Here is a 20,360-nt window from a genome sequence, read left to right on the forward strand (position 1 = left end):
CCACATTTGTGTTTTCAAAATTGTGAATAGTAGTATATGAATAATAATAATAATCTACATCGTTGAAACATCTGCTACAGCATAATCAAGGGTTATGCTTTATTTCAATAATCCACTCTAGATATTCTATAAGTAACTTTGCAACTACATGTCAACTGTTAGGACCATCAAAATAAAGTGCCTACTACTCTTAATGGCTGCTAGTTGACATGTAGTTGCAAAGTTGCTTATAGTTAGTAAAATGTGGAATATCAAAATAAAGGTTTACAAAATAAAATGCTGTAATGCATTTGTTGCTTGCAATAAAAAAAAATTAATTAATCTGAATACATAACTACTTTTCACTAGCAACCAGTGGAAAAAGAAGCTTTCTGGGTTCATATGATGTCCATAGTTACTACATCTCCCGGCAGAGGTTAACAGGGCCATGCTAACAAGCCCAACCTTGACCCTTTGGTTTAAGCACACACACAGCTGTGGTGTCCACCCTGGGTCGGTTCTCACACCCAGCGTCTGTCTCTGTTCCAGGTAACCTCCCGTCTCACCGCACTCTCATGTCCACACACCCATCGCACTTGTTTTTCCATTAGCACAGAGACTTTGAACGAGTTTATGTAGGAGAGAATGGGTAAAAACACAGAGAGAGTAGGTCCTGTGCACTGGGATTTCCACAGCTGACGTCCAGGAGAGGATACGGTTTGTTTCTCACCACTCACAGATGCTGGGACACTATAAACATAACATCTGTGATGCGCCAGGTGTGACCCAAAAACTATACACTGAAAACAACTCTGGGTGACATGCCATATCCACCCAAATTAATAGGGCATTTACTGCATGGTTGGCATGAAATTTGTTTGTCATTGAGGTTCCTCCCAAGTGTGCAGGTGCTTCCTTTATCTGAATCATATATTTATTATGGCTGTGTTTGGAATGGAATATTAGTTATGATACTCAACATCTAATATAACATTAATAAATACTTTCAGACGAGAATGTTATGCACTAATAACATAGTAGTATGATCACATTAAATTCTACTATTTAAGAATTACGGCAGAAAGTTTGTTATTATGAGTTGAAATTGTAAATAAACATTATCTAATACACACCATTTGCTCCTTTTTAAAAACCCTGTATTATATTAGTGTTGAAATACCTTTGTCGGAAAGTGAAAAACAACAATTTCACAGTGAATCCATAGAATGGCAGTCAAAATCACTCAACTTGTAATAGAAATTGTCACATGATATTACTTCATTCATCACATGACCGCATCACAGTGTTTTATTCAGTTAGTGGCATCCAGTTGCATTTTAATTACATTTTGTATAAATGTCTTGACATTGTGCAGATCAATTAGATAATGAGTCAAGAAAAATAATGCCAAAATCATTTTTGATGATTCTGTTCATCACACTGGAAATTGGAAGGTCAAGTTGAACGCATTGCATTGTATACTGCAAAAATAGTAAGCGTTGTAGTACAATATGCTAGTCCAAATATAGCCTGTCTCCTAATTAAGTCAGGTGGTAAAGCGTGACTGGAACAAACACAACTCACAAAGACAAATTGAGCCGGTGCTGAATAGAACTGCAGTAAAGTGTTACACACACAACTGGTCTAGACACATCAGTGACTGCCATTGTTTGTTCTGAACAGATGCTCACAGCCATGGGACTGCCCACAATATCCTGACCTTCAAACACACACTTAAAAGAGAAATGTTATAAAATGACAATACCAGACAGATTTGTCCGGTTGCTTGGAAGAGGACCTGACAGCTGTGGTTATGTACAGTATAAAGCGTACTGCCATATTACCCTTTTTACCCTAATTCTGCAGTTCACTTTTTTTTTCCTGTATGCACGATATCCAGGTGACTATACTAGAGTAAATTTGCCATTTCCAATGTGATGAATACACCAGTGTCATGAACAATTGGGTTCTTCTGTTGAATCGACTCTACAGAGACAGGGAAGCTATTTATATATAAAATGCATAAAAAAAGTGTAAATTATAATTTGCATAGAGTGTAGACTAAACCCAAAGTATGCTCTATGGTATTTGTACAGTGCGTGGCATGAATTTCTTCATCAGCATAGTGCAAGTGTACCATATGCACGCTGTTGATATGCCAGCAGTATGCTTAACTAGTATAAGTACATGCAAAGCCAGATTTTTTTCTAACCAGACATACTCTGTCCGCCCAGCAAATAACTTACGGAGAGAAATGGTGCAGACAATGGACAAGGATGAAACATTTTAGTATGCATGTGTTTGTGCACACTATAAATGGAGTATACTTTGAAATACATATAGTTCGGCTACACATTTGCTAAAGTTGTGTCCCATACTTAGTTGTGTCCCACATTACACACTATACAATATGACTTATTCTATGCACTGTGTACTCAACTGCCTAGTGTGTAAATTATATAAGGTTATTTTGTCATCAAGTATCCTAATTAAAGCTGTGACAGTTGAGTGTTTATTGTGCAACTTTGCACATCCTGACATTAAAAGTGCACTTTTATTTTTATTTTGGAACACTCTAATCACACTATTTATACTTAAACTGCATAGAATAGTCATAAGTATGCGAATTGAGATGCATCATTTAAATAAAAAACATGAGTAGTCGTAATAGATTATAAAGTGGTTATATAGGATTTCTAATCAGGCACTGAATATAGTACCAATTAAAAGTTCTTTCAGCTAGTGCAATCATTTCCTTTTCTAAGCAATGTCAGTTTGAATGGGTGGTCTAAAAGCAATAGCAAACTTTTTATTTATTTTTTCTTTGTTTGTTTGACACATTTATTTGATCTGACTCCCAAAGTTAAAACCATTCTTACACAAAATTAAAAATTTAGACCATTTTTATTTCTAACTCTTTTGAAATAATTATCATTGCATACTGCATACTGTTTCACTTTAATAGGCAATATTCAGTATATACTGCGTTTCAGCACACTAGTGTTCCATTACAAATTCAAGTGAGGTGAAGCTCCTTCAATAAGCATTTTAAAATGTGAGTGTGTGTGTGTGTGTGTGTGTGTGTGTATGATTATATGTGTTGACCTAATCGCAGCAGGTTAGCTCTGACTTTGCGGAGGATAAAGGCGTCTTTTGATGGCCGGTGACTCAGGGAAAGTCTGAGAGCCTCCGCAGGCAAACAGATTTCATTCAGTTAAATTAGCGTAAGCACCAAGCCGTTTGAGCAAATAGATGATCTGATGGGTCAAGCAGGAACGTGAGTCATTAAAGTGAAACAAATAACCACTTGTGGGATTGCGGATTGTAAAAGTGCCATAGCGGTGATGTGAATCAGTTTCTTGCATTTCTTGCTCATTGCATGTTTTCTCCTGTAGTCATAATTATAAGCATGACCATTGCTAGGGCTAACTGGGGACATTGTACGTTTCCCACTATGGTCCTCTATGAGACAGACTACTCATTGGGCCTGGAGGGCGAAGGGGCCCACCCATAAAAATGTTGTCCCGGGCCCTGTGAATTGGGACAGTTTGATAAAGATATAAGGTCAACCTTCACAAGCAGGCTTTCAGCATATCCTGTGTGAGGATGTGTGCTGAGCAGTGTTTGTTTGCAGGTAGCTCTGGAACGCTCTGTGATAACATTTGTCCTCATGAAATCAACAGTCTGGGCTCTGTAAGAGAAACCGGCAGAGTGGTTTTCTTCGCTCCGCTCCTCCGCAAACAGCCAAGCCTGTGTGAGAGCATGTTGCCTCACAGACCCCGACACTTTACCCGCTTTGAAAACACTGTTTATCTTATTTTCTGTGTGCTCAGCACTGCATAAGAAGTCAGCTCAGATTCACCAGCAGAATGACGAATGGAGTGTACTTTCACCCAAAAATGAAAATTCTGTCATTAATTAATCACCTTCATGTCATTCCAAACCCGTAAGACCTTCGTTCATCTTCAGTCACATGTACTATTTTAATGATGTCCTTACTATATTCTGGGCCTTGAACTGGTCAGTTGCATTGCTGTCGATGCAGGGTCAGAAAGCTCTCCTCAAAAATTTCCTCAAAAATATCTTAATTTGTTTTCTGAAGATGAGTAAAGGTCATACAGGTTTGTAACTACATGAGGGTGAGTAGTTAATGTCAGGATTTTCAGTGGTGAATTATCCCTTTAAGCATTCGCGTCAAAACTGAAGTAAACTTTGATCTTAACAGTGCATGTACGAGTGATTTGACGTGTAAAATCATTATCGACAGTCCTATTGTTTAACCAATGTGGTTCAGATAATGAAGGTGTGAATTTGTTACTATGGTTTTGGGAAACAGTTGTGCCTAGTTGGTTAGTTTCTCCAATGACACATGGGGTGACATGACATGAGGTGTAGTCAAGAACACTTTAGCATATTTAAAAGTTAATTCAGGTGTCAAACACTAACTCATAGTCAAACACTGTTTGCCAATAGTCTGGCTCTGTGCTACCAGCTAACATAATGTTAATATTCATAGAGAAGGAGGGAATGGACCTCAGCTTGCCAATAAGATGCACTTTCATACTCATGAAGTGCTTTGCACACCTGTTCTGCTGGCTGAAAGAGTGGAGAGTTATTGTTTGGCATCAGCAGTGATGAAGTGGTGATCTCAGAGGAGCTTTCATCACTGCTATTAGATCGAGAGAGTCATGCATGTGCTTCATGCATCTGTTGAGCTAACACAAAGCCACATTCAAACTATGTATGATCATAAAGAACTATGTATATAGAACTGAGATTATTGAAATATTAGGATATTTGATACTTTCATTAAATCACACCTTTGGAATTATATTTTCATAATCTATTTAGAGATAAATGTTTGGTTATCATTCCAAGGAACAGTATGAAATCATCCTTCATGCTATGTTTGCACTGTGTTTTGACTTTTTAATCTTTCGCCACAGAGACTACAACTCTGTTCCGAAACCAAGTGTGCTGCCTTGCTGTCAAATGCCAAACAGACAGCTGCCTTCTTAGGGGCCGTTCATACAAGAGGATGCATACTTCAGTTCCACTAAAAGCTAAATGCAGGAATAGAACAGAATGCAGTCATCAAATGCATTTTTATTTGTTTTTTTTTACATCGTTTAATTAGACAGACTTTAAAAATGTGACAGAAAAGCTGCAAGACTTGAAAAACTGTGAGACTTTCTTTATGTAGATCATTTTACCTACATTTTTAACATAACAGTGAACATGTAGGCAAGAATGATGTGTGCTAAATTAGCATCGTGACTGGAATAGAACTAATCTTGAATGCAATGCAAGTTGCTTTGAAAATAAAATCTGCTAAATGAATAAATGTAACAGCCTAGCTGATTTCAGTAGTTTGCCATTAGCATGGTAAAATAGAAACAAAAGATACATTCCCACAACAAGCAATAGCTGTGTGACAATCCTTAAAAGGGATTGTCAAGACTGAATGTGTCAAAGCGGCTCAGCGAAGGTTGCCCTGTTTTAAAGCTTTCTTCAAATGCAGCCTCAAAACGTGTCCTTTGTTTCCCGGGTTATGAAGGATACAACAAATGGATTCATAGCAGTCCAGGATACGTCAAGATTTATTGCACATCATTGATGACAGGATTTTTTTGAGAGAAAATTTCGGATTACATATTTAAATGTAAGTATTAAGTTTCAATTTACTCAAATGTCTAACAAAACACGTTTAAACACACACACACACACACACACACACACACACACACACACACACACACACACACACACACACACACACACACTTTAAAGTGGTTCAAATGCTGACTTATATCTTACACAGATGTGATTTCATAGATTTAAATTTTTTTATTATATTCATAAATAGACCAAATTGGACAGGTTTACACAGGTTGTGAACCCTTTTTTGTTTTCATACAGTTGAATATCAATTTCAGAAAAGTCCATTACAAATATCACTTCCGCTCTTCAACAGTGGCTGGGTGACAAGATCAGTCCTCCGTCGGCAGGACTGTACCATTTAACAGCACTCTGTTCAACATTTGCAGACTTGAAGGTGTGGCGGATGCAGCCCCTGAATTGGGACAGCTAATTTTCTGTCCACAAAAGAGGCAACAAATTAATCACAGCTCCGCCTACTGTAGGCTTCAAAAACGTTTTTCAGAAACCTACAGGTGATGTCATGGACACTACGTCCATGTTTTTATACAGTCTATCTATGGTTTGTACACACAAAATCAGAAGGTAAAACTGTCACTTTTAAGTTGACGGTATACTTTCCTGTCCTGAATAAATTCTAATCATATATTTATTTTCGTCCTTTCTTATTGACTATCTTGGATAAATTTGTCACTAAGTTCATCAAAATGCATTCTGGCATTGCATTTTTCTTTATGAAAATCCACAATTTGGCTCAAATCAGGGAGTTGGAAATGTAATTTCTGTTGAGAGAGTGTCTTAAAATGCTGTCTCTGTAGCTCACTAGGGTTTGGGACTAAGCCTACATCTCTTATGATGCAGTATGCAGATGAACAATGGTCCTTGCAGTTTCAAAGTGCAGTGTGTTTTCTAACGTGTGTGATGACGCAGGAAGCCATGCTCTCAGGAGACCTTCAGGACGTCCTCATGAGGAATGTGCATGATCTTTGACCTGTATAGGGGGTGTCAGCTGCAGATTGAGGGCTCTGTGAAGCACAGCTGATTCCACACATCCTGACTATTGACACCAGCATGTGCAAGATGAAGACTTGAGCTGCCTCAGCTTAATAGATTCTCCATGTCTTTGGAAATTTTGAATAAGAACCTTTCAAAAGCTTTTCTAAGTGAGACTTTTTTGAGGTGAAGTTTTATAAAGCATTACTTAATTGTGTAAATGGTTCTTTTTAAGAGTTTATTAATGTGTCAGTGTTGCTATAATATCTTTTTCTGTAAACATATCCTCACACTCTGTTTTGCTTGTCCCGATGAGTCAGTCATTGAAGCACAAATTCCATTACAGTGCTGTGGAAAAAACAACCCTTCCATCATACACACTTCACACACCCAACGTCCTGCTGACTCACTGCACCCTCTTATCCATCTTTGGCATTATATGATCTTTACAAGCGCCCTGGTCTGAAAGCAGGTCATTGGACCGACATAGACAAACATATAAAGCATTTAATGATGTTTCTTTATTAAAAACTGTGGAAAACTGTTTTTTAATTGATACATACAATACATTTTGTGACATGCAAAAGTAGCATATGTGGGTGGATTTTTTTTATTATTATTATATTATCTAATATAATATTTTATATTATATTCTACAGTTGTTGTTTTTTAATATACTCACAAGATTTGAAGTACACTGCAAGTGCGAATTCAGTACAATTAAATACACTTCTGAGAGGTTCTCTTCAAAATAAAGGTTCTTCAGTGTTCTTGGGTTCATTAAAGAATCATTTTTACTGCATAGGGTTCTTGAGGTGACTATGTGGATCTTGTGGATTCTCAAAGATTATTCGTTTGGCTTCTGGTCTTTTTAAAGGATTAGTTCACTTTCAGAATAAAACTTTCTTGAAAATTTACTCACCCCCATGTCATCCAAGATGTTCATGTCTTTCTTTCTTCAGTCAAAGAAGTTAAGGTTTTTGAGGAAAACAGTCCAGGATTTTACTCTATATTGTGGACTTCAGTTGCAGCCAATGGGTTAAAGGTCTAAATTGCAGTTTCAATGCAGCTTCAAAGGGCTCTACACGATCCAGGCTGAGGAATAAGCGTATTATCTATCGAAAGGATTGGTCCTTTTCTAAACAAAAAATAAAAATTGATATAATTTTTCACCACAAATGCTCGTCTTGCACTGGCTCGACCTCACGCATTATGTAATCACGCACGCGTGATGCAGGCAGAAGTACCAACTCAGTGTTAACAAAGCGAACATGTAAAGAAAGTCAAATGCCCCTTACAAAAAAAAAAAAAAAAAAAGATTTTGAAGTTGGGGGAGAAAATGTGATGAGTTTTTCACCCTACTCTAACGTTTTGAACCAAAATACACAGAATTAACAATGCATCACTAGATAAGACCCTTATTCCTCGGCTGGGGTCGTGTAGAGCCCTTTGAAGCTGCATTGAAACTGCACTTTGGAACTTCAACCCATGGGTCACCATTGAAGTCCACTATATGGAGAAAATTCCTGGAATGTTTTCCTCAAAGACTTTAATTTCTTTTCGACTGAAGAAAGAAAGACATTATCATCTTAGATGACATGGGGGTGAGTAAATGATCAGGAATTTTTTATTCTGGAAGTGAACTAATCCTTTAATGCACTGGTATGTAGATGTTTTCTTAAGAACTTGACAATGAAGACAATGCCTTATTCGGTGTATATAACCTTGTCCACTTGACCTCTGCTTTGGAAATGTTTGTCTGGTCAAGTGACAATGGCCGGGATTGGGCCAGACTGTCTAAAAGCAAGTGTTCATAACACCCTCCCTCTCTCACCCTGGTTTTAATGACCTCTTCTCTCCCTCATCATTCAGAGTGAGAAGGCCAGTGCACATATCCTGCTTTTGTGGGACAGGAATCTCTGGAATTCTGGCCACCTCCTTCGCTTTCCCTTCTTCTTCTTCTTCTCTCCAGGTTGATATGTGGCTCTCCCAAATAGTGCAAGAATTACTACTGAGCCGACCCTCCTTCTTGTGATTCATATGTCTGGGTATTTGTGTAAAGGGCTGCATGTGAGGTGCATACCACACACACACATACACACAGATGCACACTCACACTGTCAGTGCTGAAATCCTCCTGCTCTGTAATGTCTTTATACATTCTCTCACACACTCATGTTTGGCTTCACTCCTCACTTGTCTGTCAAAGTTACTCGCTCACATTTCTCACCCTCTCATATGAGTCATTCCACAGTATCCAAACTCCCATGCACCACGCTGAGTTCAGGAGGAGATTTGTGTGTGTAATTTAATCAGTTTTAGTAACATCTGATGCAAAACACCTGTTCAGTGTTTCACTGCAAGGTGAAATTTTGCTTCCTTAAAAAAATAGTGGATAGACATTTAGATATTTTTTTTTTTTTACACTTTATCTATTTGCATCTGTAGATTTTAATTATAAAGCATATCTTTATCAGCTGTTTTCTCAAAATGAGTTTTTTCCCAGTAGCAATTACACATAACTTGTTATTTCTATCTATATTCTGATTTATATATATATATATATATATATATATATATATATATATATATATATATATATATATATGTATGTATGTATTTGTATATGTATATATGTATATATATATATATATATATACAGAGAAAGGTTTGTTCATATAACATTTGCCTGAATTATATAATATTTTCCCCCTAATAATGGTTATTTCTATTTCTATTTACAATATGGAGTGATAAAAAGAGATATCCACATCTATAAAGCCCTTTAAACTGTAATATGTCAAAAAAATCAAACAAAACTATTGAACCTGTCTTTATCCCATGTTCAGATTTCAGTTCTGGAAATATATGCAAATTAATGCATTTTTCAACATTACAATTTCTGAAAACTTATCTTGTCTTAATGTTCTGTGATTAATCAAACAGGGAAGTATGGTTTGTCTGTTAGTTTAAAATGTTACCTGTGGTGTCATTTTTAGTTAGTACTAAACATTTAAAATAATAATAATAATATTAATAATAATAATAACTTTCACTTTCACTTTTAATAATGTCAGTATTTGTCAGTATTTCTGGTATTCTTTAGATTTGATTGTCTGAGTGGCCTACATCTGAAATCGAATACATTCCTATTTTATAGTATGCAACAAAAAGTACGCCAAAAGAGTAGTATGTACGAATTCATAGTATTTGCAAAACAGTAGTAAAAAAGTACCCAGATGCATTCAGTGGACACAGTACATCCCTGCACCCGAAATCACATACTTTGCTACTATTTAGCATGGGAAAAACATTTAACTTAAAACACTGATTCATTTAGAAATAAAAAATACTGAATGAGTCATTGTATCATTCACTCAACCATTTCAATTAAAAACTGAGAATTTGTTCAGTAAGGAACACCATTACTGTGTTGCATGGCAATGTTGAAGTCTGCTTCTGCCTTGACTTTGTTTGGAAATATGTGAAGGAAACATTTCAGAGTAAAAATATAAGTAACTGGCCATTCTGTGTCCAAAATGTAAGTTTCTTAATATTAACTGTTGCATAAAAGCAATATCACTGTCTAAAGCTATATCAGCGCCATAATCTCAGGAGTGGTATTCAGCAGGGTTTTGCTGTTACTCTTGATTAAATATCACAGCCTCTCAGATTTATTGCATAAATCATCTAATCATTTATATGAAAATGCAATTACATCAAAAACTGCTGTGACAGTACAAAGGACAGAACTGAATCATTTATTAATTTGTGTTTATTGCATCATGATATATTGCGCATATTTACAGCTACTTTTATATTTGAAACTGATTTGATAGGTAACAGCCATAATTGTTAAAACGGCGTTTATGTATTTATGTATGGTAAACATAATAAAGATAAACATGCATACAAATAAAGGTTCCAAAAGGGGTGTCGTGCCATTCGGTTCTCCAAAGAAACTTTCAGTGAGCAGTTCTTAAAAGAACCATATTTTCTCTAGTGAAGAACATTTTAAAAATCTAAATAAAATGTATTTTGTGTAATGGAAAGGTTCTGTGGATGTTAAATGTTCTTAATGGAACCAGATGCCTTTAGTTTTAAAAGTGTACAATTCATATGGGTTGCTCAGATAATGTATTCTTCGGAAGAATCTAAAAGTTCATTTTGAAATCTTGACATATCTTGACAAATCTGAGCACAGTTTGAGACATTGTTAAGGTGTCTTCTTAATCTCTGTAGAACAAGTGAGGTTACTAGGATTTTTTTCTCGTTAGAAAAGACTGAAAAGCACAAAACTTAGTGCAAATCTTTGTTCTCTTTTTAATCTCATTTTTTTGGAGGCTATTCCTAACACTTTAGATTTTAAAAAAGCAAATACTGATTAAAATTTTAATCAAAATTTGAATCAGGTGTTAAATCATGTGTGTCATTTCAAGACAAATCAGCAGAAATGGTGCTGAAGTGACTGCCTGAAAGCTGTTACATGAGTTGTGTGTAAGCAGTCTCTGAAGGTCAGACACTGGAGATCTTACTCCCTTCCCGTGTTTCTCTTCCTGGGTTACATAACACAAACCTGTGGCCCAGTAGAGAGCTCTTCCTGCAACTGAATAGAAAACACTTTTCATGTTCTTACAAGATGACAATGAGAATGTTTCGATTTTCCTACAAAAACACGGGAACCTGTGGGAACGGCCTGAGTTTCCTAAATGTGGCCGCTGGTAGGAAACGGTTAGAGGAAGTGAGAAAGTGCAACAGGAAGCACTCGGTGTGCGAGGATAGTAGAAAGTGTTTGGCGTGTTTGCGTATGAGTGGGAAGTGTGTGTGAGAGCTGAGTTGTTTATGGGGATTTTCCTTTGCATCTGCATCAGGACTTCCCATCCAAACGGAAAACGGCTGGAGTTCCCTTCTCAATTGTTCCACTATTATGACAATGTTTTCATGCACTCCAGGGCGGCTTTCGTGACACACAACAAATGGCCAATTAAACCGTGTGGTCAGGTGAACACCCTGCTTGAGTGCAAATTTAGTGTGTCTCGGTGGTTTTGTTTCATATAACTGTCATAAGTAATCCACACTACTGAGATTGGCAGTCTCGTTGTGCAGTTTTGCATTCACACCCTGCTCCCTAGAGCTCCAGTAACACAAATCATAAGGGATCCCCTCATTATAAAGACACACTCCCACTGCTCCGATCCACGCTGATGTCAGAGACGAGCGCTCTCTCTCTCTCTCTCTCTCTCTCTCTCTCTCTCTCTCTCTCTATAAGGTGACCTGCCTCTTTGGAAATGCTCTGACAAGGCATCTGCATTTGAGTCTTGCTTTAGCTTTAGTTTAGTAACTAGTCTGACTGATGCACTTTGTAACTGGACTAGCTTTGGAACATTTGCCCACTGAGGTATTTGGAGTCATTTAGAATAGTGGATAAACCTGCTTTTGCACTGGGGATTTTTACTTGTTTTTTACATTGGGATTCATTTTTTGAAAAGTTTGGAAATGTGTTCTGGAAGGATTCAGAGGACTCTGGCTGCTTTTTGCACCATCTTGATGTTTGTTGTATGTTCAGCTGAAGGAGAGGTGAGTAGATCTGAGCCAGTGTGTTGCACACATGTAACTTAGACATTGCAGAAAAAACCTCTTCATGTTTGAAGGCTGTGCAGGACTACATTCTTCTCCTTCCTTACAAACATTCTATTGTTGTTGTACTCTGATACTTCCTAATGCTAATTTCTCTTTATTGAGCATAAAACATTTTGAAATAATGGAACCAGATGTTTGTTCAAGTCATCTGATTTGTTAATGAAGCAAACTGATATTTTCTTGACATATGAAGATAAAAAAATTTTTTTTAAACGTTTAAAAAAAAAAAAGTTAAAGATCAAAATACACTACTGTTCAAAACTTTTGTGTCAGAAAGGCAAGAAATTAATACTTTTATTCAGCAAGGATGCATTAAATTGATCCAACGTGACAGTAAAAGCATTTACGATGTTACAAAATGTTTCAATTTTAAATGAATGCTGTTCTTTTGAGTGTTCTATGTATCAGAGAATATTGAAAAAAATGTATCACAGTTTAAACAAAAATATTAAGCAGCATAACTGTTTTCATAAATGTTTCTAGAGCAGCACATCCACATATTAGAATGATTTCTGAAGGATCTGAAGACTGAAGTAATAATGATGAAAATTCAGCTTTACATCACAGAAATAAATTATATTTTTAAATATCTTAAAATAGAGACCAGTTATTTTAATTCATTTTTTATATATAATATTACTGTTTTCAGTGTATTTTTAAGCACTTAAATGCAGCCTTGGTGAGTATAAGAGACTTTTTTCGAAAACATTTATTAAAAAATATGTGTGAAATACATTTATTTTTAATGAGTTTTTATTTTTCATTTGAACATTTTACTTAAATATTGAAATTTTATAAACATGACCTTTTGACCATAGGCTGCATCAAGAATTTTTTTTGTTTATGAAGATCACATCAGGTAGAAATAGCTCCTAATGGTAACAACGGCACAGTTTATCTTACAGTGTATATTTATGATTCGATTCTACAGTCACATTTCAAACACAGACACCTAAGTGAGTGTATTATATAAACACAGCCGAACCCACTCATACAAACTTACAAAAACATTGGCCTCACAACTCCTACACTGTCATCTCAGTGAAAGCCTTTCATTTCTGACTGCTGGTCTTATGTAATGAAGCTGTGCACTCGTCTCTCATCTGCTGTTCCTGCAGGCGTCCAGAGGCTGTTCCCGTCCCTGCTCCTGCCCCCCGTCTCCACCCTCCTGTCCGCTCGGAGTGAGCTGGGTGCTGGATGAGTGCGGCTGCTGTAAGGTGTGCGCCCAACAGTTCAACCAGGACTGTGGCCCTGACCAACCCTGTGACCACATCAAGGGCCTGCGATGCCACCTAGGGGCCGAAGGGGACCCTCGGCGTGGTCTCTGCAGAGGTAAAAAAAAAACACACCGCTGAAACAGATCTGCTCTAACAATAATGAGTGTTAATAAGAGAACTTTTCTGTTGTCTAGGATTATATATATATATATATATATATATATATATATATATATATATATATATATATATATATATATATATATATATATATATATATATATATATACAAAAATACACACACCAGCTAAAAAAATTATTAGAACACCTGTCAGATCTGAAAATATTGACCTTTTTTGCCTCCAAAACATGATTTAATTTCATAATGTTCATGAAAAATGCAGTGGGTTGTTCTGAGCACAACAAATATCAGATGAAGTGAGTCATACTGTTTTTATCCACTTTTAACTTTAATATTTGGTATGTCCACCTTTTGCAGTAATTACAGCAGCACATCTCTCTGGCATAGTGTCAGTATATTTCCTGAGAACTTCAACACTAATATAATCCCATGACTTCTGCAACTCAAGCCAAAGGCTTTCCTTTGGATGTACAATTAGATCTGTCCAGTTTATTTTCCAACTCGCCCCAAATTTGCTCGATGGGGTTGAGGTCCAGACTTTGAGGAGGCCAGTCCATCATTTTCAATATTTCAGCAGATTCCTTCCGTCACAGGTAGTTCTGGCAATAGTTTTATGGGTATTGTAAAGGCCAATTCAACAAAAACAACTAAAACCTCTTAAATATGCTAAGTGTTCCTAGAATTTTGGCCACCACACTGTGTATGTTTAGTCTATACTTATACTTACTTGTATATACTTAGACTCTTAATTTACTTCTTCCTCTTTAGAAAGGATAAACTATAGGGCAACTTCTGCTCTATAATAGATGAATAAGAAATGATGTAATATGTGTTAAAATGCGGGAATTTCCACTGCAAACTGACCTAAGAATATAAAAAAATTGCAATCAATCAATAAATAAATAAATAAATAAATAAATAAATAAATAAATAGCAAAGATTCACAGGCTGACCATCATGTCAAAAAATTGTAGAGAAAAATGTTTCTAAAAATATACAAATATTTATAAATACATATTCTGTAGTTGTATTTGCCAGAGCTGCAGTTGAATTTTTTTTGAATGAATTTAACTTTTTTTTAATTTGAAGAATTTAAATTATGAAACAGTTTATTTATTTTTATTTATATAAACTTAAGTTAATTATCTGCCAACTAATGAGTAACTCTGTAATACATTTATTAGACATTATATAAAAATGTTATATAATATTATTAAATTACCATAATCAAATAAACTTTATAAATGTATAATATATTTATAAAATATGTTATAATCAGGGAATTTGACCTGTTTGGTAAATAAATAAATAAATAAATAAATAAATAAATAAATAAATAAATAAACAAAAGTAAAGAATCACTGTCCCCAATACGTATGCCATTACATTAATGCCAAACATTGTAGAGAAAAACCTTTCTAAAAATATGAATATATAATCTGTATATGGTTGCCAAACAGTAATTTATTTATTTATTTGTTTAAAATAAGATTAAATGTATTTATTTTTGTTAGTATGAATCCAAAGGACTTTTCAAGTTTTGCTCCAGAAATGGGTAACAATTTATTTGATGTGTTCTTGTTACATTTATTTGTATTTACTATAGTAATAAGAGTAATTAATGCCTAGGTACAAGAACTAACACTAAACCAAACCCTAATCCTATAAACTTAAATAGTAATATTACTTATTTGTGTTATTACACTGTAACAAGGACACAATCAAATAAAGTGTGACTCAGAAGTGATTCGATTATTTGTTAGATTTGTTATTTGTTAAATCTTTGGCTCTTGACGGAGTGACTGCAGACAGTCCTGATGTTTGTTGTGTGTCTCGCTGAGGCTCAGGGCCGTCCGTGTGAGTTTGCTGGTCGTGTGTATCAGCACGGAGAGGATTTCCAGCCCAGCTGTCAGCACCAGTGCAGCTGTATGGATGGTGTGGTGGGTTGTATGCCGCTGTGTCCACACAACATCCCTCTGCCCCGCAGACACTGCGCCAACCCGCGTCTGGAGACGCCGCCGGGACGCTGCTGTGAGGAGTGGCTGTGTGACGATGATAACAGCATCAGGGAAGACCCACCGGACCCCCGTCCCCATCACACCCCATCCAACCACATCAGCAAACTCATACAGAGCCCTAACAGCGTCCTGTCACGGAGGGGCTCCTTTCAAGGTATTCTTCTTTTATATTTGATATATTATATATTGTTATTTTAGTATCTATTATTGTTGTTATTAATATTTTAAATATGTTTTTATTTTTAGATTTTCTGTTTAATTTCAGCAAGTTTAAGTAACTTAGTTGTGTGTGTACAATGAAACTTTTTTATATGGGTTTTAAATGTGGGTTCTGTATTGTAGCAATTTTATGGAAGCTGTTTAAAGACTGTTAAGATGAACATTTATTTATAATCAGCTATTACATTAACTAGTCCATTTTTTTAAATATCATTTTAAATGAGACTTGCATGGGGTTGGGTTCTTTTGACTTAGACCAGTATGCAACTGCCTAGCAACCACCCAGAACACCCTAGCAACCACCATGGTGAAATGTGTTCTTCATTGCTTCTCATTCTGCAGAGTGGGTGTCCCTGTCGGTGTCTCGGGTTCCCTTCCCATCGTCCGAATGTTTCCCCCAGACCACTGACTGGTCCGGATGTTCTGCTTCCTGCGGGTTTGGCATCTCGAGTCGTGTGACCAATAATAATGCCCAGTGCAAGCTTGTTCGAGAGTCTCGCCTTTGCCAGATCAGAGAGTGTGACATCACTCCCGCTATGAAGGTGAGATGCTGCAGTGAAATGAATGGGTTAAAAGTAACTTTCCCCAACACTGGTTGCTTTTATGCAACAGTTCAATTAACAAGAAGTTATTATTGAGTAGCTTTTGTTTCAGCAAAGCTTATCACTCATATTAAAGATTTCTTGTTGCGTTTTATGTCATGAAAAGGAAAGACGTGCAGGCAAACGGTGAGGTCTCGGGAACCGGAGCAGATCGTGTTCGCCGGCTGCTCTACGGCTCGCCGCTACCGGCCTCGTACCTGTGGCTGGTGTGTGGACGGCAGGTGCTGTCAGCCGTCCTCATCCCGCACGGTGCGCCTGCGCTTCCGCTGCCCGGACGGCGAGAACATCACGCGTGACGTCATGTGGATCCAGCGCTGCCGCTGCAGCAAGAGCTTCTGCGGGGTTCAGGGAGAGCGATCCTCACCCACCATCAGCCTTCACAACGACATACACACCTTCTCTCACTGAACACACAACGCGCCATCACTCCATAATGGCTAAAACTCACTTTTCACTCTCAAAGGACGTTCCAAAAGAGTTTCCTGAACCATAGAATAGTAAACTGTACTAGACTGTATATAGTTTTTGCACTTTATGTGTTCCTCCTTTGCTTTGACCTACAGGCCCTGATTCTCATGAAAACATGTCCAGGTCACTTTTCTTGAGGATTTGTCAGAAGGCATTGTTAACTGTTGTTAGCCCATCTTTCTGCTTTTATTTATTCTGTTTATTGTATCTTGAAGGATTTATTTGGCATCAGATGAATGACTTCCTGTCACTCGATGGGTAAGAGAATGCACTAGTAATGAGGGCAGTGAGATTACCCGATTAAGGGATAAAATGAGTTTTTACTCATATATTAAGGTGTACAGATGTCTTTTGCAATTTTCATGAGTTAATGTGTGGAGGAGAGCAGGATGAGTGTGAGCGGATGGCTTGTGTACAGTGTACAGGCTTCACTATAGGTGGAGTGACTCTTTGAGACTGCTTCATTTTTCGGGGCATGCTTTAAATTCTAGAGGCTCTCTTGTATAGGAGTGAACGACTATTTGTATAGTTAAGATATAAAATATAAATGACTTTGTGATGAGTTTGTTACAAAAAATAAAACATTTTCACATGCTTGTTTGTGTTGTTTGCTCTCAAGAAAAACTTCTAAGGGGGCCGCAGGATGACTTACATTAAGTTAAATCGAATGAACTTAATTAAAATGTAAAAACAAAACATAAAATTACATCATTTTTAAAAATCGTTTTTTTTTATTAAAGAACATACTGAGCAAAGTCTGATGACAAACTTTGATGTTGACTTTTAGTTTTTATTACCAGCTAGACAGAGAGAAAGTCAAATGAAGACAGGAAAACAAATGAAATCTCGGACAGACCATATCATACCCCTTCAGGCCACATCTGCTCGTGTTAAACCCTCCAGAAACCATATCAAACCAGTTCAGGCCCAATTAGACTTCATAAAATCACTAAGAAATTGCTTATTTCTAGCATGTTTCCAACAGCATTTCTTAACAAGTGTTGTAGGCAATTTTACATGTTATTTTGTGTTATTAGCATGCATTCATGTGTTTTTACATCTACTTTTATTAGTGTAGTGATGCGTTGAACAGCGCACACAAGTCAAATCCGCATCACCTTGCTCTGAAACTTTCACCCTCGTGTGTAATTCATGATTGCGTGGACTCCTATTGAAATGACTGGAAAAAAAATTTTGTCTGTGAAAATTAGCCAAAAACATAAGTTGCATTAGCAAAATAAATACAATGGTTAAATTATGGTTAGTGTGGAAAAATTATGGTTAATTCATAGTAGGCTAATCAATTTTTTTTTTTTTTTTAGTTTTATTTGAAGTAAAACAAGTTTTTCAGTGAATCACAGCTTGAATTTCTTATACGGTTTCAGAAGACTTGCTTTTTTAAGTTTTTTTTTTTTTTCGTTGTTGTTTTGAAAAAATCAACAATGTAAACATTTTTTCATATTAACTCGTCTGGAGTAAATAAAAGCAGGACTTGCATTATTATTATTATAATTATTGGACTATTCCTTTAAACTTGTACTTTATGTATGCATCTGAGAGAAAGAGACAGAGAGAGAATGACTGTCAGATGAGGTCTCAGCACAATTTCTTGGCTCTGCAGTGCAAACATCACAGTCGGCTCTCAATTTCCACACTCTTCTCTGCCAATCTGTTCTTCCTCCACATATACATATAACACTTGATCAGCTCTTTATGCGGTTTAAAAGATCACTAAAACCCAAACCTCAACCACAGTAAGTCTGAAAATGTTTGCTTAATTAGAAGTCAGTATGTACTGTAATGAGGCAGCCACATCAGCCATGTATAATACACTTCAAGAAACATCAGTGGCCTATATCACTGCTCTTAAAAATTTAAAGTTGCCTTCAAGGATATGGACAACGGTTTTTGTTAAGTATATGTTATAAAATCAAAGTTGCTTGCCATTGCCAGGGACAAGTTAACGTCATCACTGATGTAAAATGTGCTCGTTTCTGAGATGTTTGCTCTATAAGGGCCTCAACTTGTTTGCCAAGTCGGAGTAATTGCAGTTCAGTTGTGTGCGGGCTGCCTTTGTAAACTTTAAGACGTGTCCCTTGACAACAACAATCACCCAACAAAAAGGTTTATGAGCTGTTTTATTTTATCTTTATGTTATATTTATTTTAGATAAACAACAACAGTGTCACCATTAATAAAAAAAACTATTTACATAATTGTTTAAAACATAAAAATGTTCATGGCAAAATATAGGACACACAAAACTTGGGCCAGTGTTGTTATTAATAACTAAAACTATTTATATAATTGTTTTTATTAATTGAAAAAAAAAAAGCTGCACTAAAATCGGAATATAAATATTACGTGAAAAACTCAAACTTAAAAAACTTGGGATAAAAATGTCTTGGCAGAGCTGCTGGATAAACAGGGCTAAATAAAATTATGCTGAAGAACTACAAATACTAAAAATTAAAGCTGGGAAAAATTAAAGCTAAATAGAAATGTTTAAAAAAGTAAGACACTTACTATAACTTAAATTAAAATAAAAACTGAAATTAAAAATAAAAGCTTATTCAAAAAAATTAAACATTTTATAAATGATAAATATAATCTATTACATATTATTTATATATTATAAATATAATAGTATATAAACAATGCTTTAAGAAAACATAGCTTGGGTACACAGTTAAATATGACATTTTTTGGTCGTTGAAATAACACAGGAGAATCTGTGGTCCATAACTTCTGCTCAATCCATTGGGAAGCTCCAGCTGCAGAGAGTGAGAGAGGATGATCCCGGTCTGCTGCAGGCTAGCGGCGGGATGTGAGGTTCAACACGGATCTGACAGAGGAACTGGAAGTATGTCCAAAACCAGAACAGAAGGCCACAGGGTTACAGGCTAGCACACATGCATTTGACTTTCACAACAATGAATAAAACCTGCACCTTCAGGTTAGTTTGCTACCATGTGCATATTGATACTTAAACAGGAAAAACACAATTAATATCATAACAAACTTGGATCCATTAAGGCTTGGTGGAGCAGTAGGAAGAAAAAAAAAATAGGAAAAAAGTTTAAAGTGCTGAAATAACATCTATAGTATCTACAGTCCTCGGTTCGTCTGCTTGAGATTACTCTACAACACTGACCTCTAGTGTTACCAACAAGAACCTAAGGTGGTTTATCAAGTGTCAATAAACAGTGTACTAAAGTGCCGATTTCACTGTAAAACACTCAGATTATTTGCCTCTATCTGTTTGTGATATCCGACTTTTTAATCATTCTTTTAAATCTTATTAGTGACTCGAAAACTGTTGAGTGAGCTGATGATGGTCAGGTCAGCTACTTTGAAAGCAGAAATATTACAAATAAAACATCCTGGAGACATAATATAATATAATATAATATAATATAATATA

The 20,360-nt window shown here is 36.2% G+C and overlaps 1 protein-coding gene across 1 annotated transcript; it reads left to right on the forward strand.

The window, feature by feature from the left end:
• Positions 1-11,911: 11,911 nt before the first annotated feature.
• On the forward strand, positions 11,912-17,530 carry LOC109094569 (CCN family member 1-like). The gene is made up of 5 exons (XM_042730257.1): positions 11,912-12,207; positions 13,389-13,602; positions 15,466-15,801; positions 16,209-16,408; positions 16,571-17,530. The coding sequence occupies exons 1-5, from the start codon at positions 12,127-12,129 to the stop codon at positions 16,874-16,876; spliced, it is 1,137 nt and encodes a 378-aa protein (XP_042586191.1). The 5' UTR covers positions 11,912-12,126; the 3' UTR covers positions 16,877-17,530.
• Positions 17,531-20,360: the final 2,830 nt, after the last annotated feature.

The sequence above is a fragment of the Cyprinus carpio genome, chromosome B8, assembly GCF_018340385.1.
Source record: "Cyprinus carpio isolate SPL01 chromosome B8, ASM1834038v1, whole genome shotgun sequence".
NCBI lineage: Eukaryota > Metazoa > Chordata > Actinopteri > Cypriniformes > Cyprinidae > Cyprinus > Cyprinus carpio.